The 25,659-nt window shown below is 39.8% G+C and overlaps 1 protein-coding gene across 5 annotated transcripts in view; it reads right to left on the bottom strand.

Annotated features, from left to right (window-relative positions):
- The window catches only part of CPNE4 (copine 4), a 434,637-nt gene that overhangs the window by 107,642 nt on the left and 301,336 nt on the right, over positions 1-25,659 (bottom strand). For all 5 annotated transcript variants that reach the window (XM_069473241.1, XM_069473242.1, XM_069473244.1 and 2 more), the window contains 4 exons: positions 16,623-16,694; positions 14,038-14,112; positions 4,863-4,946; positions 1,697-1,786 (listed from right to left, as the gene is read on the bottom strand). In XM_069473241.1, the coding sequence (XP_069329342.1) occupies positions 1,697-1,786; positions 4,863-4,946; positions 14,038-14,112; positions 16,623-16,694 (321 nt within the window). The remainder of the gene's footprint in view (positions 1-1,696; positions 1,787-4,862; positions 4,947-14,037; positions 14,113-16,622; positions 16,695-25,659) is intronic.

Genomic DNA, 25,659 nt, shown 5'->3' with positions numbered 1-25,659 from the left:
TTGGCCACTCTGCATAAGTGTGCAGGACAGCTAAGAATCCTGATTTTGGCATGAAAGACAGTTTCCAGTGGGGGTTGAGGCTTGAAATATCTTGGCTCTTACAGGAGATATCAGGTACAACTGTTAAGTTACTCGTCAAGAACATGGAATGAGCATGTCTGCTGAGAGTTCAACTGCAAAGCTCACATAAAATGGGCTTAAGCAAAGACATAAAGTCACCTTAAAGAGGCTGGGACTAACCAATCAGATAGGATTCTAACTTGATTAACAGCATCTACCAGTCAAAAGAATTGTATCCCTCAGAAGGTTTGTGAGGCAAAAGGGGTAAGGAAAATGTAAAGTTACAAAGGTAAATATCATCAGTGCCCATCTAACATTTTCCAGGGGATTAGGTGCCCTGGAAGGTCAACATGAACGTTTAGTCTGCCTGATGGACCATTGCACTCATGGTAGAGGTGAATGCCCCCAGATTTCAGAGTCTGAAGCCATTAACTATCTTAGTTATCCAGCTTTGTTTCTAGTCAATCACAGCAACCTTATGACAGTTGCCTTCCCTGTGTTTTATCCACAAGCAAATGCCCTGGTGAAGCTGATATGGCTGCTGATTCTGCTTGATGGTCATGTTTTTTACTGAACATTAATCAACTGGCCTTTCAGTTTATAGGCACCAGTCTCCAGTAAATTTACTTAGTCATCCTGAACAGGTAGAATCAACTGTGGGCCATTGACAACATGGAACTTCTAGACTTCTAGGACAGAGGGAGGTCCAGGGCATGGACTACAGGGAGTGTCTCCTGGAGTCTGCTTCTGGCATTCAGCCCCTTGTCTTCCTTTGGTGATTCCTAAATGCACCTTTTATTCCAACTTCTACATTCTTGTGGTGCTCAAAAAGCATTTGTGGTAGATTGAAAAAAATGGCCACAACACTTTGTAGCTTCTCACATCAAGAGGTATAGTCTATCTCCTTACCCCTTGAATCTGTAATGACCATATATGACTTGCTTTGGCCTAGACCCTGGAGAAAGCGACCTTATAAGAGTTCTGAGCATGGGCTTTAAAGAGGTCTTGTAGTTTATGTTTTTGCTTTCTTAGAACTCCAAGATCACTGTGTGTATAGGTCCCAGCTGGCTAGCTGGATGGTGAGAGCTATATGGCCCATCCCCCACCCCCATCATTTCAGATAACAGCCAGCCAACCCGAGAAGCAGAGCCACCCTGCTCATAGGTAGCTGACCACCAATGCCAGAGAGAGTCCAAGCAAGACTAACAGAAGAACCATCTAGATCAGCTCAGCTCAATTTCCCAATGCTCAGAATCGTAAGCTAAATAAATGGTTCTTATTTTAAGCTACTAAATTTTGGGGTAGTCTTTTACATAACAATAGATAATTAATACAGCAATATTTTTGTTTTTAATAACTCCCAATTATACTCTGAACTTACTGCCACAGTTTTGTCTCTGAGAAGTCATGGGTTTTTCTTCTTGACATAACACAATTGGAATTTATTTTGGGCTATCACATGAGCTTCAAATGTCTCTAGCAGAAGAAATAGACTGTTTCTTCTATCAAGATGCTAAGATGTAAAGGGTTGGGTAAATCATACTGAAAATTTGGGGTTTGCCAACATTCACTTGAGGAGAAAGAGGAGGGTTAAATATATTTTAAAAATCACATTTCTTAGACACAGATTTCTGACCTTCAGCCGGCGGTCTGGGTCTCCACTGCATAGAGAATTTACTGATACTTTGAATGATTTCCAGGCTGGGCTTAAGTTATTCATCACAACCTAGGAAAAGAAAGAGAGGAGTGGTGAGTGGGGGAGAAAATGCTTGACATTTTCACATTTCAACATTAAAACTTCTTGAGAAGCCATTGTGATGCTTATGAAAAGAACAATTGCCTGGAACAGGCACCTTAATAAAAAACTTGAGGTAGTAAATCTTTTAAGGGTGCCCACTAAGCAGGTCATTATGAGCAGATCTCCTGCAGTCACTGTTCTGGTTGTTGTTTCATGAATAATGACAATAATATTTTCTAGCATGTGGATACTGAGGATGAACAGGGGCTGAAATTAAGGAAGTGGGGCTGCTTCTGGCCACTGATAGAGCATCCCCGGTTCTGTAGGACTGTCCATCTTATGGTATAAATTCCCTTCTCTTGTGGTCAGCAGAGGTAAGGACTCTTGGCAGGAGTAGAGGGTGTGGCAAGACAGTTCTACCATGAAAGAATTATGATGTGACCTTGGGTCACATCAGATTACAAGTCAGAAGAGAAGTTTCTGGAAGAAGAATCCCGGGGGCATACTTATACTAGCTGGTCACCATCTCGATTAGAATATCCCAGAAAGGCACAATGAAGCAGATCTTCAGATTATAGACTAAGTCTATAACATAGTAAAACCCCTTTGAAACCAACTTATTAATCATGACCTTGGCTAAATCCTGCCCAAGTCTACATGAGTCAAGTCTTATCCTACCATCACTATGGTTCACGTATTTAAGTTTGGCTCAGAATGTATGAGCAGCTGCTCTGTGCCTAGCGTTGTACCGTGTACACTAGGGGAGGGGTTCCCAAAGTGTGGTTCCTGGACCAGCAGGAGCTGCATCACCTGGGATCTTCTTAAAAACACAATTCACTAGCCTCCACTCAGCCCTACCAACAGACACTCTGGAGGTGGGCCGCTTAGGTGATGCTGATTCATAAAATTTGATAACCACTGCTCTAGGGGATACACAAATAAGGTTAAATGGAATTCTGTCATATTGACCTTTCTTCTTATGAAGTTTTTAAGTTAGCACAAGTCTTAGAATTTTTTCAAAAAATAATTCTCTACCCAAAAAATAACGTAATTATTTTATAAGTGATTTTCTCTTCTACTGCATTCCTTACTAGAACTATGAATTATTGACTAAAACATGGACTCATCATCAAATTTCTTTTTATGCATTGAAGTAGAGAATAATGTTTATATGTGACTTTGTCATGTCTCCTAATACCCTGAGGATGATCAAAGTGATAGTAAAAAGGAAAATTAGATAAAATTGTTAATTTAAATTTCTTACCTTGATTTGAAAATGCTAATAAGTAAAGATGTTTCATGGCAACAGTTTTGAAGAACTCAGTAACAACTACAAATTTCCTCTGAAATTAAAATCTATATGTGTGTGTGTGTGTGTGTGTGTGTGTGTTTGTGTGCTGCCCCAAGTAAACAGTATTGCCTGGTATTTATTTTGTATCTACTGAGAAAGCAAGAAAAATCAATGTTATGTTGCTGACTCATTGGAAAACTTTGCAATCATATTTCCTGTGAGATTCCAGAAGCCCCTTAGCATGGGGATAAGGAGTGGGGGAAGTTCTAGAGATTCATGGGAATAGGAGAATTTACCAATATCAATAATGAAAAGAAGAATGCTGTCAGGAGCAAAGGAAAGGAGGATCTTGTGAGAGAAGAAGTCCAAAAATATGCCATTCCTTCTCCCTGATTAAAGCCCCCATTCATGACTATAGCAAAAGTACGGATGGATACCACTTCCAATTATTCCCAAAGTTTATTTACTTCTCCCAAAAGAAGTTTATTACAACAAAGGGATCTTTATGTGTAAAGATTGTTTTTGGTGGTGGGATGGGATGCCGCTCAGGGCAACTGTGCTAGCTGCACCTCAATCTATTCTCCAGGGATTAAGTTCTGGAGAATCATGTTGTTCTAACCTATAGCATGCAGTAAACATACTATATATACTCAATTCTATTCATTTATTCTTTTATTAAAAACACATTAGGTGCCTACTATGTGTCAAATGATATCCATAAGTAGTCCATCCAAAACTATTTAAGTTTTCCCTGCCCGAAGTATGATATGCAAAGTTTCCCTAATAGCACCTGCAACTCTGTTACTTCAGGAAAATGAATTGGATTTCCACTTGGGGTAGCGGGAACATGGCACCCCCACCATCACCCTATGAAAGTCATGGGGGTTCCTTCTTTTTTTGCCATGGCACTGGTATGCAAGCAACAATTGAGTCTTCTCTCAGCTCCAAGTCATTCAGCACAATTATGCCATTTCTATTTTATCAATGCACTTCCCACTCCTACAGAATTCCTCTTGGACCAGCTTATAAGTAAAATAAAATAAAAAGTGGAGATTGGGGTTTGTTGTTGAATGTGAGTCTGGTAGTGGGTGTAGGGGTAGGGCAATGAGAGAGAAGGTTTGTGGCTACTTGGAAAAAGAGTAGGGAGAGTGAGAAGGAGATACCACTAGACTGAGAGGCAGCTGAGACAGGGCAGCTGTTATATGATAAGACTGACATCAGTCCCGTGAATGTGCTTTTTCTGGGGAGGCAAATTGTCTCCCCAAATTACGTGAAGCTCAGAACCAATCAACCTCAATTCAAACCTCAGCTCTATTCTTTGCTAACTGTCAGACCTGGGAAAGCTACTTAACCTCCCTAAAGTTCAGTTTCTTCAACTGTAAGATGAGGACAATAATAGTAATCATGACAAGGAATTGTGAGAAGTAAATAAAATCATATTTGTAAATCACTTAGTACAATGCTTGATACCTAGTCATCCTCATTAAATGTTAGCTGGTATCTACATTTTTATTATTAGTAAGTTGCTTGCTGTCTGTATTGAAGGTCAACAATAGAAAATTGGGGTTAGAGAAGATTTTCTCTTTTAACAACTAAATTGAAATTTTTTTTAAAAAAAATACTAAGCTAAAAATGGCAGAGAGTCCTCTTGAGGACAGTGAAGACTCCAGGCCTGAGTATATATCTATAGACATCAAGAAACATAAGGAGTTCCTCAAAACAGGCCAATTTATCATTTTAGGAGACAAGACAGCAAGAGATGACTCTTCTTACCTCAGTTCGGTGCACCAGCTGCTGAGTTGCATCATCATTCATACGAAAAATTTCCAGAAATGGGTCAGATTTGCTGAAGAAATCCTAAAATAGATAAACAGCAATAAGTTGTTTTTTTTTTCTCCTGCACTTGATCTAGTCCTGATCAATCAGTAAGATTTAATCAACAAGAAACCCTCTTGATTTCCTATTGCTCATATGTAGAACGGAGGCCAGGCTTGTCATCTCTTCCTGCCCCAATTCTATCCAAACCTTCTTCCCCTGGCCCTGTAATTCTATGCATCACCCCTTCTTGCTTTTTTCTTCATCCCTGTGATCCACTCTTGGCTAGAATGAAATGCATCTAAAGTCTAGATCCTTTGTGAAGTAAGTATTTGGTTGGTTGAGAACTGAAGTATTCTTCAAAGATCAATTTAAATGCCAATTCATTGAAAACCAATGTATCTGTTGCCTTAAATATGCTAATTATAGTTATTATTTAATATAAAGTCTATATAATGATTATAATATCTGGATCATCTATAGGTCTGTTTCTATTATCTGTTTCTTGGTTCTGTCTCTTGGTGTGCTTGTTAATTTTTGATTAAATAGTAGACACTGGGTAAGAAAGATTATAAAGGTTTTACATGAGTCTTTAGCTTCTAGTAAGCAGTTAGAATGGGGACAATCACCCATATCTAATCAGGATTAAGCTATCGAGAGGTTGGATTTCTTCAAAAGTCTTTAAAGGTCCAATATATTTCTGATTCCTTTACTCCTTGGATATAGTCCTGGAAGGGCTGTCACTGAAATCCTGAGTATTTCTGAGGACTGCTCCTTCTTGACAAGTCTTCATGCCAATTTGTATTCATGAGAGTCTCAAAGGCACTATTTATCTCTATAATCTTTTGTCTCTAGATTTTTGTTCAGTTTCTCTCTATGCTGCTATTTGCTAATTGGTGAATGCCTGGAGAGGATAAGCCACTCAGACTACTGGACTACTTCCTTTTTCTGAAGCATCTGTGGGTTTTTAGCCCTAGCTCTCTTAGTAGCCCTGAACTTCTGTTTTTCCTCCCCAGTTCCATGAGGCCACCGAAACTTCTGCTCAGTCTTTCTGTTTCCCAGTAGCTATTTTCTGCTAGGCTTCTCAGCCTCTCCATCCAGCTATTTTAGGAATCAGCCTTGAGGAATTGCCTTGAGTGGGAAATCTGCACAGAATATCTGAATCACTTTGATGAACCAATTTTTCTTCCTTCCAGTTTCTTGGCCCCTCAAATCTTGACTGCCTTAGGCATTCTCAGATGTTTCTTGTATCTTGTTCAGTGCTTATAGTTGTTTTCAATGGGAGAATGATGTCAAACAAAAAGGTGTTTTATTGTTGGAAGTAGAACTTATCTCTATTCTTCTTTTAAGCTTATTTTTTTTAATCCCAATGGATTATAAATTCTCAAGAGAGGAAAAACTTTATTCATTTTCCTTTATATTAAATATTTCTCCTATTTCCTCAGTATCTTCCATGGTGTCTAGATTTTAGTAGTACATAGTGTTTATTGAATGAATGAATATATAAATAAATGATGAATAGCATAAACACCTGGTATAGGATAGAAGGCCATCTGAGCAGTAGCCTTAGTCACACACTCTTATTGTGTATCTCACCAAATAATTATTTTTCATAAATCTAGATTGTAGCAAAGCAGAATTAAGCCCGTATTTGCCTTAAAAGTCATCTTTTATCCCTAAAAGTTAGCAGGCCAGAGTCAAACTCATTATTTCTTTTTGTGCATTGTTTGGCCTCTACTTTTAAATTTTCTCTCACTATCAATGTCTTTACCAGCCATTCTCTTCTTGAGCTCAGCAAAATATTTATAGAGCATACACTGATCACAGAGCTTTGGTTCTTGATGTTAAGATGCAAGGAGAGATAGAACCTGGTCTCAGCCCTCCAAAGTACCATCTAGTTTGGTGGTGAGACAAATATACAAATTAATATAACCTGAGGCTAAGTACAAATGAATAAATGAATGAATGCATAAGGAATGTTCAGAGAAGAGGAAGGAGTTGATGAATTTTGACTGGAAAAGATGGTCTTGAGGAGGATATTTCTAGGGAGGGAACAGCCTGAGTGAAGTGTGAGAGTAGACACAAAGGGAGATACCCCATGTAGATTAATTGGACTGTAGCCTGAGGAAGTGTAGGGGAGGAGTTGGAGACAATGTTGGCAAAGTCAGCTCCAGGATATGAAGGGCCTTAAATGCTCATCCAAAGTCTGGACTGGCCTGGAGAGGCAGTGGGGAGCTATTGAAGGATCTTGAGCAGAAAAATAAATGACTGGCTATGTAATGAACAATGTCAGCCTAGAAATGTTGTAGGATACCTTAGAAAGAGAAGAGATAGGAGGTGAGGATAACTCTTTTTCCCTTTTCTTTCCTCCCTACCCAACCAGGAACCAAACACCCAGAGTCTAGGACATACCCTTCCACTCTATTTCTGAAGGTAGAGCCTTCATCTTGTCAAGAACCCACAATGTCTTCTTTCATGATAAGCCTGTGTCTCCCCACAAATGGCCCCTTTCTCCCCTAGACACACTTCTAGCTGATTCCACGTCTATGAGTTTGCTCAAGACATTAGCCCCTCAGGCCTGTTTCTGTTTCTACATTCATCTTAAAAAATTGGAACCTCCAGGTCTCCTCCCTTCCCTGATGAATGTGGGCCACATTAGCTTGTTCCTATGCACCCTTGGGCTCTTTCTCTAGTAGCTTCATGCTTTGCTTCTTTAAATAGATGTTGGTCCCTCAGGGGATGTGTTTATGAATCATACTTAAAAACTGCTAACCATAAAGGAAGAACTCTACCAATTATTTTGCTTTTCCTTTTTTAAAACTTTTGTTACCATGATTAAAAACGGAAAATATAGAAAAATGAGAAAACTAGGAAAAAAACTCCATGACCTCTCACATAATTCTACAACCATCAATCATATTTGGTTTTTTTTTTTCTAGAGTCTAGACATATTTTTCTTGCTTCCTTTTTTAAAAAATTTTGCAATCATAATCCATATACAATTTAGTACCCTATTCCTTTTACTTATAGTATATTGCAATGCTTTTTCTATTTTATTTCACATTCTCTTTTAAAATACAATTTAGGGTTAGCAAGAAGTTGTCAGGAGGACATACTATAAAGCAGGGAAAGAAAGAACAGGTACAGTCTCTGTCTTCAAGTAACTGAAAATCTATATGCAGCACACTGGCTTTAGTATTAATCAAATCCCGACCCTACAACATATAATCTGGGTGATTTTAGGTAGATATTTAATTTCTCCATCTCGTTTTCTCATCCATAAATGGAAAGAGCATCACCCTTTGTATCATAGCGATGTGGGAAAATTAGAGGATATGGTGCCTGGCAAGTGTTGAGTCCAGTGTCTGGTACATGGTAAGTACTCAAAAAATTTTGGCTGCTATGACTATATTATTACATCAATAGAAGAGAGACTGCATGGAGACACTTCGTAAAACTCTATACAAATATCAGGGATGATTACTGTTAAGAAGGCATCTGATTCCTGGAAACAAAACAACTCATAAGCAGCTCAAAAACATCAAGTGTACACTCAGAAACCCAGAGCTTCAAAACAACAGCTCTGGGTCTAATTATGTGGTCACTTTAATCTGGAATTTTCAGCTTTGCATGACCATCAACATTAAGATGGCCATTGGGACAGTTCTGGCAATGAAGATAAATGAATGAGGCATTTTACCGAAGTTCTGCTACAGTGAAATTCTTTAATAACATGGAATCCATATTATTCTGCCCTTATAGTTTAATATGAAAGAAATTGAGTTGAGTAGAGGGTGATAGGCAATCAGGAAGCAATACATATCCACAACAGTGATTCTGAAAATGGAATATTGGACCTAGAAGAAATTGTCTGAAAGATGCAGAGTCATATCTAGGCTCTACAGTTTATTAAACCTGTAACTTTTGGAAAAATTTTAACCTCATTATGATTCATCTGTAAAATGGAAATAAAAATTTCACCTTTGGGAATATGGTTATGAGTTCGGGGGATAATATAGGTTAGACACCTGACACATTACAGATGCTCAATAATTGTAACTTTCTATCATTAATGCAGACTGGATTACGGTTCTCAGGCAGGCATACTTGAACATAGTTAAATCACAGCACAGTAGGTACAGAGATTTTACATTGCTTTAGAGCAGGGGTCAGCAAACTGTGGCACATGAGCCAAATCTGGCCCACTGAATGTTCTTGTGAATAAAGTTTTATTGGAACACTGCCACACTCATTCATTTACATATTGTCTATGGCTGTTTTCATTCTTCAAAGGCAGAGCTGAGTAATGGGGACAGAGACCATATGGCCTGCAAAGCCTAAAATATTTACCCTCTGGCCCTTTACAGAAAAAGTTTGTTGACCTCTACTTTAGAGATAGATTTGCTTACTTATACAGCACCTCATCAAACTAGCATCATAGGAACACTAAAAATGCAATCTATAATGATTATTATTATAAATGTGGAGATCACCAGTGTGAGAATCTGTTCTGATATACCATGAATATTTTCTCGGGAAGGGAAGGAGAAACAAGACTTTGTCAGCTTGAATGTTCCAAAGTGATTATTACATTCTTATCTCCTCCTCTTGTTGGATTAATTGCCAACTCTCTGCTAATGTAATAAATGTGCTTTGGAAGTTAGAAGGTCCCTTTCTCCACTAAGTGAACTGCATTAACATTAGATAAACAAGTTATTTCTGACAAACTAAATCTATTTTATGTACTGACTCTCATTGAAAGGTGTCTCTCAGATTTCAAGAGTTCTGGATTTCCATCCTGGGGAGATGGTTGCTGGTCTGCTAAACAGCATTGGAAAGGCAAGTTAAAAATGACTATTTTTGTCAAAAGGAATGGGGCATTTGTCCATCTCTGCAGTTTGCAAAAGTACTTAGTGCTCCTTGATACACCCTATGATAGCATTTCTCAAACTCTTGGTCTTAAGAACCCTTTACATTCTTAAACATTATTGATGACCCCAAAGAGCTCTTGTTTATGTGGGTTATATCTACTAATATTTATCATGTTATAAAACTGATAAATTTAAAAAATATTCATTTGTTATATTATTTAAAAAATAATAAAAATAGACCCATTGCATAACAAAAATAGCATTTTAATGGAAAATAATTATATTTTTCAAATTTAAAAAATAGTGAGAAGAATGGTATTATTTTACAATTTTGCAAATCAATTTAATGACTGGCTTTTAGAAGGCAGCAGGATTCTCATATCTGCTCTGTATTCAATCTGCTGTGATATTAGGCATCAAGTAGCCTCTGGAAAACTCCATTGTACACGTGTGAGAGAAAGAGAGTGAAGAAAGAAAATAATGTTTAGTATTATTACGAAAATAGTTTTAACCTCATAGATTCCCCTGAATGGGTCTTGAGACCGTGGACCACACTTGGGGGACTGTTGCCCTACAGTATACCTTGACTTCCCCGCTCCCCCGCTTCCTACTTCCCTGAAACACACAGGAGTATTACCAAGTCTTCCACATTCTGAGACCAACCCAATGTCTATTCATCAACTCTCAGCCCTGAAAGAAGATTTAGATTTTAGTCAGGCAACCTTACTGAGTCCTTCTTTGGCACTGATTTTTTGTGAGTTTGTGCTTGTGTGGCTTTAGGTAAGCCATTTCACATCTCTGAACCTCAGTTTTCTCATGTGTAAAAGAAGGAAGTTAGATTAGACTAGTGACTTTCTATCTGAGGTATTTAGATTCTCGGGGGTTACCAGAGCTACTGCAAGGGGATCCAGATCTCCTACTGCCATTGTCTGAATTGGATAGAGAATAGTTTTCCTACATATTCATACTGCAATTTTTAAATGTATGTAGAAATCAGTTACTTTCATGAGACTCATTAACACAATAAAAAATTGAGAGCTTTATTCACCTCATAGTGACTCTTAGTCATGATATATTTTCTCAGTTAATAGATATAATAAATTAAACTGATAACATGTAGGTATCTATAAAATTATTTAATGCTAAAAGCTAGAAAGGGGTCCTCCTTAAGTACCTCTGGGAATTATTTTTCCAGCTGTAACATGAAATGATTGTACTATCTTATACTGGTTCTATCACAAAAATATTGTGGCAGATTGTGTTTGTAAAAGATGACCACCACAAGTTCATGGTCTACATGCTTTTCTAAAATATAACTTTGCTGCTCCCCCATCAATGCATGGAGTCTAACTCTCCTCTCCTAGAATCTGGGCTGGCGTTACGACTCACTTGTAACCAACACAATGTAGTGGGAGTGATGATGCATGATTTTCAAGGCCAGGTCAGAGAGGGCCGTGGATATTCTTCCTGGTTCTCTTGGGATGCTCTTTCTGGGAGAAGCCAGCCACCCTGTAGGAAGTGTGACTGACCCAGGACCACTATGTAGGCACTCTGGTTGACTGTTCTAGCTGAGCCCAGGCATTCAGTGATCTCATAAGCCAGGCATGTAAGTAAAGCTAGGTGGGACCCTCCAGACAAGCTTATCCACCAGCTGAGTACCACCGAGTGACTTCCATCAACAATCATAAAGAGCAGAAGAACTGCCCAGGTGAATCCTGACGGAATTGCTGACCTCAAAATCATTAGATATGATAAAATAGTTGTTAATTTAAGTCACTAGTTTTGAGCAATAGAAAACCAGAGCAGTAGTATTGCATCTTTGTGTAAATCCTCAGACCTAGCTGAGCCTTTGTTTCCTGAAGAGGTTGTATGAGATGATCTTCGTGGTACCGTCTTACTCCTCAATTCTACAACTTTGCCTTCTTCCACCTGAGACCATTCACCTTCCATTCCAACCAGAGCAAGGGCTTCTGCTTTGTTGTCTGAATTACTAGGGAGTCTGGACAAGACAGAGCTATATTATGAAGGAAGTGGGATCCACAGCACTGGGGCGAGGAGGCCCAGCAATGACTTGTGCAGCCCATGGTGGAATGGCCATTCGGAACCATATTAAGTGCTACAGGGGACTCTTTCAGTTCTGTGAGCAGGTGTTCATTTGACTGAAGGGAAACTGTTCAAAAACCCAAGAGCCAACAGGCCCACTAACAAACCCCCAAGTTTTCTTGCACTGTAACGTAAGTCAATCAGAGGACAAATTAGAGGTACTTAAGAGACTACTAATGGTGTAGAGAAACCATTATAAGCCATTAAATGAGTAGCTTAAAACTGCTACATGCTGACCCAATGGCCTATAATGGCACCAGGGAAGATACTTCAAATCAGTTTTGTGAATTCTTCTGAAACTTGGGAAGATGAGAGAGGATAAGGAGCACAATTGTTGTGAGGAGGTGAGGTTAAAAGCTCGATTCCAACTGACATCAGTGCACACTGCACTTCCCACCACCTACCTCCTGCTAATGTCAAAAGGCAGCAGCTTGTGAAGGCCTCACACGATCTGCTCAGAACATTAAAAAATCCAAATATGTTCAGTTTATAAATGTCTTTCCTGATGTCCCCTGGCAGAATAAATTGCCCTCTCCAGAACATTCTGATTATATGTCACTTATCACATCCTATCATGGCCATAGTATTTTTATATCATTTGTTTTTTTAAATGTATGTTTCACTTAGATGATGAATTCCAGGTTGCAGATTGTGGTATGTCTTTTTCCCAGCACCTCAAGCATAACAAGCACCCAACAAAGGTTTGGCAAATCAATGATGAATGAGTGAATAAATGAACAAATAAAAGAGTGGACCAGTGAATGCATAAATGGGCTATTTTTTCTAGGTGAAAAATGAATGAGATATGTCAGGATATAAGCTGTGGTTTAAGACTTTAAACAGTTCCTTGAGACATTTCTTTATCACTTTCTGCCTAATGCCTATAAGTCATTGTTTGAAAAAGTGGTACTACATCTAAAAAATCCCCAATTCTCTAGTTTTTACTTTAGGAAAATGGAGTCCTATGTAAATATATTTATTGAAGTGATGTGTTTTTTGACTTAAGGATATAGTTGGAGGGAAATCATAGATATCATATGGTGAGGGGAGGACATTCCTCCCTGCTTTTTTAAGGTCCGGAGAGTACAGAACCTTTTTTGTGTATATATGACTCACATGGCCTGTGATTGGGTAAAAGTTGTAATATTATAGAAAGAGCATAGGTTGAAATCAGAATAACATAGGATTGAATCCTCACATTCTAACAGGTTACTTTGGCCATGAAAACGTGCCTTGCAGACTTCCACCTGTAGGGAGTGTAACTGACCAAGGGCCCTGGGTGCTGTGCTCTGAAATCCCTCCCTGCATTTGCGTTGGGACCAGGCTCCCCATGGGCTACTCCCAGCCAGTAACAGAGTGCATAGGACATATCAAGGTAAGCCCCTTTTGGGGAAAGATGGGACTCCGTGATAGCTGACTTTGGCTCTAGGACTCCCTGATGGCCTTGCTGAACTTTCCTTAGACTTCGTGGCATTCCAGGAGACTTCTACCCACCTCCCCTTTGCTCCCTCTTTCCAGGTTAGGGTAAGATTTGCATCATGATCCATTGACTTTCCCAGACTTCCTGCTATGTTTCCTATATACGCATTTCTCCTAATAAAATCCCTACATATTTAATCCTGTCTTGGTGTCTGTTTCTTGGACAATCTGGACTAACACACGCAGTGACCTTAGACAAGTTACTTCATCTATGAATCTCTTTCCTCATTGGCAAAACAGTGTTAATCATATCTGTTACATGGCAGCTGTACAAATGAATAAATGTGATAATGCACAAAAAGCTCTTAACCCTGTGCTTGGCAAAGATAGGTGCTTAATAAATGTCAGTTTTTCCCCCTTTCACGTCTTCTCTTCTCCCTTGGAATGTCCCTAGCAATGGGGTTAAATCATATTTACCTGTGCACATCTGACCTGTGGCATTTGGAAACAAATGGAGTTTTGGTATAATAAAATTGTTCTGTTTTAATTATAGTCCCTTCCCCTTCTTATTAATGGCTTCTCAATTTGGGGGAAGACTTATTCTGCAGACCTCTCTGAAATTTTTGATCTGTTTAATAATGTGGGTTGACAGGAAAAAATAGCTTCAGGGGGAAATTGGATTAAACTGTGTGTGCTCGCCTTATTACTTCCTTCAATGAGGTTAATGCCAAACACTTTACCTTGTCATCCAATTTTCGTGCATTGAATGCAAGCTCAACGTAGTCATCATTTCCAGATAATTCTTCAGCAATAACCTAGAAGAAAAAGCATACATCAGCTACAGTAGAGAGTGGACCCCTTAGCCCAGGAAACTATGAGCAAATTTAGTTCATGCTTGTTCCAAAATTCAACAAAGAGCGATGTTGGGCAAGGAGTTTTTCCACAACCCTAGTGAACATGGCACAGCACTTCCAAGTGTTCAAGGGAATTCCCTGGAATAAACAATAGTAGATAACTAGATTTCATTTATGCTGAGCATGAGAACATGAGAGATGGGACTTACACTGGAGGAAGAGATAGAGGGAACAGCAGTTACAAAGAGTTTCTTTCTTTCAAGATTACATGGCACTGGATGGTATTTCCATAAATAACTATAATATTTTTTCCCTTTAGGAAGTTACAAAGAAGGAAAAACAGTAATATTTTTAATTGAATTAAATTTGTGTCTCGACATAACCAATGTGATAAGGGTCTCCATGTGCTGTGTTCCCTTAGTACAGGGGTCCCAATACTGGTAGTATTCCAAATACAATGGAAAATTTAAGTTATTTACATCTCATATTAAAGCTAAAATGGCTGTCTGAAGAAGGATAGACACAAAAATGTTGAGCAACTGAGGGTAGGGAACATGATTCCAGGTATATAGGAAAAGCTCAAGAACTGTTTGACAACCTAAGAACTATTATATTTATATTTTTCATTTGGAACTCTTTTGTCCTTTACCATCTTAATGCCTCCACATTCCATTGGAGTGGTGGTCCTTAGCAATTTTGTGGTCATAGACACCTTTGGAAAGCTAATGATCTTCTCCATCTCCAGAGGCTTAGAAAATTTCATACACATTTTCTAGTGTTTTCCAGAAGCTAGAAGCCAATGTTTTGATCTAAGAATCCAAGATGAAGAGGAGTATTTAAATATTTAAAATTTAAAAGAAGATTAACTTTTTCTGGGATGTGTGGAGGAAGAAAATATCCACGATTTTTTAGAGAAATGGTGACAAGATGAGGTTTTGTTCTTTTAGGAAAGAATCATAGACCTTTCCATAACTGGGCATACTAACTGTGTGGGTTTGGGAGTGAGCCCTTAAGTTCCGGCTTTTAGAGCACCACCGAGGTCTCTAAAGACCCACATGATTCATGACTGAATAGTCAAGAAGCAACTTTGGCATGACAGTGTCATTGAAAATATCCAAGCAACAAATTCAGGTAAGTTCTTGTGGGAATGGCCACAACTTTCACCACTGAACTGAGAACCCTTTTGAATTTTTTCCTTTAAAAAATTTCCCCTTCTTCCTTCCTTCCTTGCTTCCTTCCTTCCTTTCCTTTCTCTTTCTTTCTTTTTTCTTTCTTACTTTCTTTCATTTTTTCCTTCTTCTTCTTCTTCTTCTTCTTCTTCTTCTTCTTCTTCTTCTTCTTCTTCTTCTTCTTCTTCTTCTCCTTCTTCTCCTCCTCCTTCTTCTTTTCTCCAGTTACAAAGGAATGTTCAAAGGAACTCAGGGGGTTTGCCTTCCTAGCAATTCAGATTCTCCTGGTACCTTTTTCTACCCTTTTCTCTCTTCTCTTTTTTTGGGAAAGAACCACTTTTTTCTCTTTGTCCATATAGCCAAATGGTTGGACCACTTTCTCTACCTTCCTCAAGGGCTCTAATACAAGATGTCAAAGTTTCAAATACCATGAGTTCTATTTGAAAAGTTAAGCTCTTTTTTTTTTTTTTAAGAAAGAAATAATTCCAGCATTACCCAATAGAACATTCTGCAATGATAGAAATGTTCTATAATCTGCACTGTACAATATAGTAGCCACAGGCCACATGTAATTATTGAACACATGATATGTGGCCAGTGTGACTAAGGAAGTGAATATTTAATTTTAAGTAGTTGTATTTAAGTTTAGATAGTCACATGTAGCTAGTGGCTACTGAATCAGACAGCTCCAAACTATTTAAGAGGAGTGTTAAATTCCGGGCTCTCTAGTCCTCAGGCAACAAACCAAGCTTGGACTAAATGCTATTAAAAAAAAGTTTTAATTCTCAAAATAAATGAGACAGGACTAGGTGGCTTTGATGATTTGAAAGCCCAAACAATTCCATATTCTGACTGTGCTCAATAACTCTATCTTTCTCTTCCACTAAAACTTGTCTTACAATTGCAGAAGTGCTTAGTAGAAATGAGTGATCTCACCAACAAATTCTTTTTCTTCCTCATTTTTCCTAGGGGTAGAAGGATCCAACTGTAATGTCAGGAAAGAGAAAGACATTGTAGAATTCATTGCAGAATTTCTATTGGGTAATGCTGGAAATATTTCTTTTTTTTTTTTAAAAAAAAAAAAAGCTTAAATTTTCAAATGGAACTCAGTTTGAAACATTGACATCTTGTATTAGAGCCCTTGAGGAAAGTAGAAAAAAAAGAGTGACTTGGATAGTACAGCAATTATGGAATCAACTCCCAGTAGCCAGAGGGTCTGCTTTCCAAGTGACCGATTTGGACTAACCAGCCTGCCCTGGCACCGCACTTGGGCAGATGGCTGCTTAGGGAGCACTCACTCACCGTGATGGAGGATTTCCCTGCTGTGTTCCCATGCTTCAGCAAGGATTTAGACAGCTTTCTCTGGGAAACAATCTGCACAAAAGGAAACAAAAGGTGAAGATACTAGTCATATATCTGCAGGTCTATTTAAAAAAAAAATTCTTTACAAAATTCTGCACTCACAGTTCTATTTGAAATTATGATAATACGTATGTCCATTTATATTCCAAGGCTTGTCCTTGGGTCTCTCCCTTTTTCCTTTCCTTTCATGGTGTGTGATATAAGAGAGTGAGTGAGTGAGGAATTATAGATAATTCAATCAATTAGGAGGTGACTTAATTGTTGCTGAAGGATTTGTATCAAAATTAGATGGGCAATGTTGAACATGTATGTTAAGACAAAGTAGCAAAAGCTTCAAAATGATCTCAAATTAGCATTAAGCCTCTGTGCAAAGTGTGGGATGGAGTGCAGGGAGGGAAAGGAACCCAAGGTCTAAATATGCAGCTTCTGTGTCTATAACCTCTAGAGCTCTATTTTTAACATATTAATTAGGAAGCTATAAAGTAAGTCATCAGGTAACTGATGTTCAGATGAGCCAACAGGAGTGACTGGGGTCCTCTTCATGATTCAGTGTCAGTACACATGTGCAATGACAACCAAAATCATCATTGTATTGAAAGCTATTCTTAGCAGAACCCGTCCCATTTCCTGTTTCCCCTCTTTCTTCTTTTCTTGAAGGAGAAGTTTGGCAATGTATTGAAGCCCTGATGGGTATGCAGCCCATGATTTCCAAAGGAGAAAAAGGGTTTAAAAAACGTTTGTACCCCCATAATATTCTGGAAAAAAAAAAGCCATGTTCATACTTAGGGAGAACAACATCACCAATTGTTATAGGGAGCTTCTATTTAAGATAGTTCTCAATGATCCTGGCTTCCTAGTATTCATGCTCTTGTATAATCCCCTCCCCTTGAGTGTGGGATGGACTTGCAACTTGCTTCTGATGAATAGAATACCACAAAAGCGATGGGATATTAGGTCACAAAATGACTCACTATTCCTCATTCTCTCTCTCTTTCTCTGAGCTTTTGCTCTGGAGGAAGTAAGAAAGTAAGCTCTAGGTTGTGAGTAGCCCTATAGAGACACCCATGCAGCAAGGGATAGAAGTCTCCAGCCAACAGCCATGCACACAAGTTTGGTAGAAGATCCTCTCCTAAGTTGATCCTTGAGATAACTGCACCTTGACTGCTGCCTTGTGAAAGACCCTGACCCAGGGTACTCAGAAAAGCTGTACGCCAATTCCTAACACACAGAAACTGTGAGATAATAAATGGTTTTTTAAGCTGTCAAGTTTGGGGGTAATTTTTTACAGAGCAGTAAGTAACAATACTGTACGTATATTACTCATAGAAAGGGCAAAGGAGATCAGCATGAAAGGCAGGGAGACAATCCCATTCTTTGTAATCTTCTGATTTTTTTTGTCTCTGTGTTAGAGTTATGAAAATACCAAGAGTGGGTTAATGCCAAACACAAAAAAGTCCAGAAAACTTCACCAGGATTATAAGGATACTGATGTTTGGTCTGCTCTAACCTGAAGAGGGAAGAATATTTCTGTAAACAATCACCTGGTGATGAGGAGGATAATGATGATGATGATGACAACAATGATGGCAGCAATGAAAACTCCCATCTAAGGAGTACATACTAGGTGGCAGTTGCTTTATTAATTCCACAAATATTTTTTTAGCCCCCACTGTGTGTTGGACTTGGTGCTAGGCACTAAGAATAGAGTGGTAAGCAAAATCAGATGCCATGTCTGACCACATGGACCTTATAGTTTCTCTGCAGAGGTCTTTTAGCAAGGCAAGTGGGGAAGACACACAAATAAATGACAAAACAAGGTCACCTGTAAGCAGTAGCCAGGTCAACATTTGACTAAAGAAAGGCAACATATCCCATTTCTCAAACAAATCTGATCTCAATAACCCTTCTGCCCATTGCCGTTGTGTTTCATTCACATTGGTTCCCTACTCCCATGGGCTCAAGTGACTCCAACAGCCCTCTCAGCTCTATAGTAACCCACTCGTGTTACTAGGTATTGGTCAACTGTCTTTGCAGACTGAATCTTACAAGATCCACATTATCTTTATCCAAGGGATAGCAAGGGGGACTAAATCATGAGAACCTAGATGGCCATAGTTCTCTCTCCCTACTCTTATCTAGAAATGCCAACATTTCCATTTGCAAGGTAGGAAGAGAATGCCACTATGTGCCAGCTCCTGCTTTTTGCAGTTGCTAGGAAGATAAGCAATTTCCCAGGAAATATCCGTTCTTAAAAAATGGCCATTTGGGTATACAAGTGGCTAATCAACCAGGCAATAAAACCAAATTGTTTTATGGCCTCCAGGCTTCCACCTTAGCTCCAAAAATGAGTAATAATTAGTTAGGGTTTCAAACTTTTCATTGTAATAGTAATGGACAAGCATTGAGCTGGCATTGATGTTGCCATTCTTAGGACTGTTGGGCAGAAATAGCAGGGAAGCCCAGCTGGAGTGGTGATCTATAGAGAAAAGCCTATTTGTTGCAAATCCCACTTATCATGCACACTTTGTTGCAGCTGTAGCAACTGCACCAGGTCAAAAATGCCTTAGGTCTTGTCAGAGGATGAGAAAGAGTGATAGGGATTCACCCTGGCTGCAGCTGACATTTGAGGCCAGCAAATAGCAAGCTCTGCCTGACATCAAGGCTAAAGGGGATGCACTTGTCAGAAGTCCTCTAATTTGATTCTTTTCACCCTATAGTGGTGTCACAGCTGCAAACTTTAGTATTCAACAAAAGGCTGAAGTGCAGAAGAAGGAAATAGAAGTTGAAATATTCCTTTTAGCAAGGTTGGACCATAGAGACATTAGTACCATTATGTCCCTGATCCACATACAGATCTGGGGAGAAGTTCTTCTTCCCTGGTGAAGTGGACAACAGTTTCTAACAGCTTGGGTCCTCATTTTTAGCAAAGTGTTTCATCTAAATGAGTGAGAACAAAGCTAGGTGAACAAAAAACTTTTTGGTCAGTATTTCAGTAAGTGTATATTCAGCTGAACTTTCCTCCAAAGTGTTTCAAAACAGTCATTTTGGGAACCAGATAGTCATTTTTCATGAGATTGCTGTTACTGAAAATATATTCAGCATGTTTCTTTAATTGTTTTAAGACTGTTGCAATAACAAATATTTATTGAACACTTTCTATGCACCAGGCACTGTTTACAGGCGATAATGATAAGCAGAAACAGATTAAAAACATCTTTATAATACTTTCACAGTCAAATCTCTATTTGCCTGAATTACTAATCCCTAAAGCATGATTATAGAACTACTATCCCTTAAAAGATAAGTACATATTATATGAAAAAGTATTTGTGTAAATGTTTGGAAATCACAGGATTAAAAAAAAAGTTTAACATCTCAACGTCAGGACATTAAGAGAGCTTTGGTTGTGAATCCCATGTAATGAGCATTCCTTACACCTGTTTGCTTCCAGACTCTTTTGTCAAGGGCATGTCTAGTGTTCTGCAATCTACTAGTACAATTACGAGGACCACCATTACAGAGAACTAAAGTTTCCTGGTCACTCATTGTAGCAGATAGAGGGAACTTGCCCAGAACTGCTCAAGCCTTCCTCTTGCAGAGCTGTCAGGGCTTCCAAAAGCCACTTCAGGCATCTTTTTGATGAAGTGAGGAGGATTAACACCCCTTAGGACCAGATCTCAACCCATGACTGATGGACTTAGGTGCATAAATACTGCAGCTCCTTTGCCCAGGTAGTGGAGGGTGACTCTGAGGTATTTGTTCTACCCAGGGCCCTGAATTTTCCCAGTGAGCTGAAGCTCTAATTGTTTGCAGTGGTGGTTTGTTAGATAATGCACCCTTTATTTTATTGGTTGCTCTCTCTTTACCATCTTCCTTCTCTGGTCCTCTGTTGCTATTTCCTTCACTTCCACATAATCTACTTACCCTCCATTGTTTGTCTGTTTCTGGGGGAACACAACAGAGACATTTACTCTGTGTCAGATAATATGAAAAGTATTTCACACAAATTATTTCATTTCTTATCATTTAATGGTCAAACTCTCTCTTGTCCCCAAGTCGTTGGGATGAAAGAACTGAGGCTTGAAGAAATCAAGGAATTTGTATAAGGTCACACAGTGTCAGGGATAGAATTGTGTCCCCCCCCCCCAAATTCATATGCAGAAGCCTTAACCCCCAAGGTGACTATATTTGGAGACAGAGCCTTTAAGAAGATAATTAAGGTTAAATAAGGTCACAAGGGTGGGGCCCTAATCTGATAGGTCTAGTGTCCTTAAAAGAAGAGGAAGAGACACTGGATCACATGCACACGTGTGCACACTTATTCTCTCCCTCACTCCCACCCCTCCCCCTACTCTCTTGCTCCCTCCTCTTCCTCCTTCTCTCTTCTCTCCTTTCCCCTCCCTGCCCCCTCTTTCCCTTTTCCCCTCAATTGATAATTTTTATTCATTTCAAGATCTACATTAGAAGTTCTGAATCATTGCTAGGGCAGGGGGAAAGTGAAGTAACTTGTGGAACCACGAAGGACTTTATCCTCCTGCTCACATTGTGTCCCACTCCCCATCCAGCCCCCTCCAACAGAGGCAGCAGCAAGGCTTGTGCAGAATCTCAGCTCCATCCCAGACCTACTGAATCAGAATCTGCATGTTAATAAGATCCCTAGGTGCTTTGCAGGTTCCTTAAAGTTGAGAAGCACTGAGCTAGAAAGGGATAATTGCATGTAGACAAACAATTTTAGTATATGATCAGATATAAAAGATTTATTTTAAAAAGGGCTTTTAGGTTAATCTGCTGATTTGGACTTTCATTAATGGGTAAAAGTTGTGGGAACTAAGGAAGGCGCAATGCTGAAGCTTTCTCAGCCATTCTGAGGAGAGGATAGGTGATGTGCATGTGTATATACATTTTAGCAAATGCAGTACAGTCCCCAGCTCCCCAGTGGAGACCTACGAAAGGACCACCCTACAGAGGATGATTCAGAACAACAGGAGCAATAGGTAATCTATTGGTTTGGGCTTTCTGTCTTAAGCTTTCTTATTTAGCACGGTTCTAATTACTTCAAGAGTAATTACAGGCCTTTACCCTTTCACTGACTTCATTAGCAAGGGATGCAGTGAGGGAAGAGTTTCAGAGAGAGATTTATGGACAGCTTGTGTATTAATTATCCATCTTTGCCTCCTCTCTTGGATAAGGCCCCATCATCATCACAAATGACCCAGCTCAGTTATTAGTCAGAGGTCACCTCTACTCCACCCCCCAATCCCAGCCATACCATGTGGCAGTCAGGAGAAAGAGGAAAGGGCCGCATTTCCACACAGCCCAATGTCCAGGCCGGAGGATTTTGTCAGGTCAAGGGCACATGGTATCTGTTCAACCACTACCTCTGGTGGGGTGTGACTTGTCTTCCAGCAGGCTGGCAACCAAATATTAGCAGTCCATAAGACAGAGGAGAATTGAGGGAAATCTTTGACCATTTTTAAGTGAAAGACGCAAACTCCAGCTTTGAGGTACTGCAGTTAGACTAAGGATTTTTTTTTTTTTTTTTTATTACCAGTTAACAGGTAAAAGGACCACAGGCTCAAAGATAATTAAGGTCACACAACTATTAAAAGGTCATAATAAATGCTACTTTGAGAGCACTGATTATGTCACAGCTACTGCTCTAAAGTGCCTTAGGTGTTTTGATTCATTTAATTCTCATGACAGCCCTATGAGGTGTTCTCATATGCCCACGCGTGGATGAGAAAATTGAGCTGTAGAAACTGTATTACTTTGCTAGGCCTGCCATAACAAATTACCACAGATTTTGTGAGTTAAAACAACAGAAATGTACTCTCTCCTGGATCTGGAGAGCAAACGTCTGCAATCCAGGTGTTGGCAGGGCCACGCTTTCTCCAGAGGCTCCAGAGGAGATTCTGCATCTTGGCTGTTCCCCCTTCTGTGGTTCTTCGGCCTGTGGCTGCCTCACTCCACCTCCTTCTTCACATGGCCCGGTTCTCTTCTGTGTCTCTCCTGTGTGTCTCTTATAAAGATACTTGTCACTGGATTTAGGGCCCCCCTGGTTAATCCAGGATGATTTTGTCATCTTGAGATCCTTTACTTAATTAGATCTGCAAAACTTTTTCCAAATAAGGTCAGTCATATTCACAGGATTTAGGACTCAGGACATGAGCATATCTTTCTGAGGGGCGGGCCACCATTTATTTAGCCCATTACAGAAAGGGTAAGCAACTTGCTCAAGGTTCCACAGCCAGTAAGTAGCCGAGCTGGAATGCGAATCTAGACAGCTCAGTTTCAGAGCCCATGCCCCTAACTGCTCAACTCTGCTGCCTCTGATGAACACAGAGGCAGCGCTTGATTCAGGCCCTGGGCTAAACCTTATAAGATATGCAAAGTGATTGACACTCACTCTTCGTCCTGAAGGACCTTATGGTGGCAGGGATGTTCCCCCTCACTCAGACCACTGCAAGGGCCACTTAACTAGCCCCCAGCTTCACTCTTGCTATATAACATAGGGAAAGATTCACACATGGGGCTCTGAATGCTATCCCTTGGTGTGGGATCTTGGGCAGGTTAACCTCTCTGAGCCTTGGCTTCCTCATCTGTGAAATGATGATAATATTTTATACCTCACAGGTTTATCAAGTACATACTGAACGTTAACAAAATCCTAGCACCCATCATACACAGATGCCTAGGAAATGCTACTTTCCTCCTATTTTCTCTCCCATCCAATCAGTCCCCACACAGAGATAAGTATAATCACCTGTTGGCTTGGACCGGAGTTTTGGCAGTGGAAGGGAGAGAAGTGAGGATATTAGAGATACTTAAGACACTGAGTTTTGGGGTTTCATGACTGATCGATGGGTTGTGGCATAGAGACTGAGTGAGAGGCAAGAGGGAAGGCTCCCAGGTTTGCTCTGGCAACTAGGAGGACAGATGTGCTATTCAGGGAGCAGGACACATTGGAGGGGGACAGGTGGAGGGGCATGGAGATGGTGAGCTCAGTTTGAGGTTGCTGAGTTTGAGATGTCTGTAAGCCATGCAAGTGGAGTTAGTATCTAGGGACTATTGAATACATGAGTCTGGGCTCAGAGGAGAGTCCTGAGTTAGGAGTCTCCAATGTATGGATGATAAACGCAAGGGCAGGGGCTGATGGGGAATATATTGAAGACAGAAAGAAAAGGGTGAGAGTGAGGCCATCTTCTAGGCTGGGACTCATAGCAATGTCTCCTCTCTTCACTCTACTCTTAGCCCCTGAATAAACCTTCTGTGGGGACCAGCCTCCAAGACCATGAGGGGGCACCGAGGGATGACATACACTCTCCTGTGTCCTCCCTGCTCAGGCTGAGGGTAGCAAGGAATCTGGCAGTGGGGGGGGGGGGGAATCCAATTCAAGGCAGAGGCTGTCTTCTTGTTTTAGTGGTGATGGAAGCTTCAAAAGAAACAAGATGAAAAGTTGGAGGCGGTACTGAGGTGGCAAGAAAAACAGTATCTTTGTGCACTGTACAGGGCTGTGTAAGTTGCTACAGTGTTTCCATATAGATATTTGGCAATTTGTCTCAAGGACCTTAAATGTGTGCTTAAATATTCCACTGTTATTAATTTATTCTAAAAAAATCAGTGAGGGCATAAAGATATATATAATATAGTGCTCATCACAATGTTGCTTATAGTCCTAGAAAACTGGAAACAGCCTTAATGTCCACAGTAGGGGATACATTACATGAATTTTGATATCATGCAATACCACGTAGCCCTTAAAATAGATGATGTAGAAGTATATGCATTAACATTGAAAGGTGTTTGCTATATATATTTATGTAAAAAAGCAAGCAACAAAAAGCATATGTGTGACCAAATGTGTGTTGAAAAAAAAACTCTATGTATACACATACATAGGAAAAATCTGTAAGAATATTCACATAAAATCTTTAGTAGTTATCTCTCAATGGTGGTCTGAAGGGTGACTTTATCTTTTCTTTATATTAATATTTCTGAATAGATTTTGCAATGAGCCTGTATTGTCTATTACATACAGAAGAACAATAAAACCATATCCTGCAAATAATGTGTTAGAGGGATGGAAAATCTTGCTCGTGTTAAACTGATGTCATCTGGAATAAGTTGTTGGGTGTCTGGAGGAAGAGCCTGGGATGAGGGACTCACAGCCTCTAACAGAACTGAGGGAGGGTCACGGGGGCCAGAGATGCCAGCAGTTGCTGGAGTCCAGTATGTGGTGAGCCTGGGGACCCAAAGACTGAAATTCCCTGTCCCCATGGACCCATGAATGATGCAGGCTTTGCACATGTTTCCCAGTGATCAGCCATTCTCTACGTCTTGTGTTAAAAGTGCTGGCAAGGGGGTGGTTGCAGACTGGCCAAGGTGCAGAATTGCTTAGCAGTTGAGGTGGGGATATTGTCTGGGTGTCCGAAGGCCTAGATTTAGTTCATGGCTCCCCACCACCACTTGAAAACAGTGTGCACCTCAGTGAGTTACTTCAAGGTTCAAGTGCTCAGCAGCAAAATGAAACAATAGTGGCACTTAATCTTCATGGGTTTTGTGAGGATTAAAAGAGATAATTGGTTCAAAGCTTTCAGCATAGGGTCTGGCAGTGTATAAGAACACTTGCTCTTCCCTCTGCCTGGGATGCTTTTCTGAATGTCTTTGCATGGCTCATGCCCACACTTTCACGCTTTATTCTGGACTCTGCTTAGAAAGGCCTTCCCATTCCTATCTAAGTTAGCACCCACCCTCTTCCCACCACTCTCTACTTCTTATTCCATTTGTTCTTCTTTCATAGGTTTATTATTATGTGCTATTATATTATGTACAGGTAAGCTCCACGGGGCAGGGCTTTGCCCTCTTTGTTCATGGCTGAATCCCCAGTTCCTAGAAGATTGGCATATAGTAAGTGCCCAATAAATGAATTAAAGAATACATACATGTTTATTTGAATAAATAAATATATGTATATTAG

Source organism: Eulemur rufifrons, chromosome 7 (assembly GCF_041146395.1).
Source record: "Eulemur rufifrons isolate Redbay chromosome 7, OSU_ERuf_1, whole genome shotgun sequence".
In the NCBI taxonomy this organism is placed as follows: domain Eukaryota; kingdom Metazoa; phylum Chordata; class Mammalia; order Primates; family Lemuridae; genus Eulemur; species Eulemur rufifrons.
The sequence above is the reverse complement of the archived record's forward strand: the minus strand, read 5'-3'. Positions and strand labels throughout refer to the sequence as shown.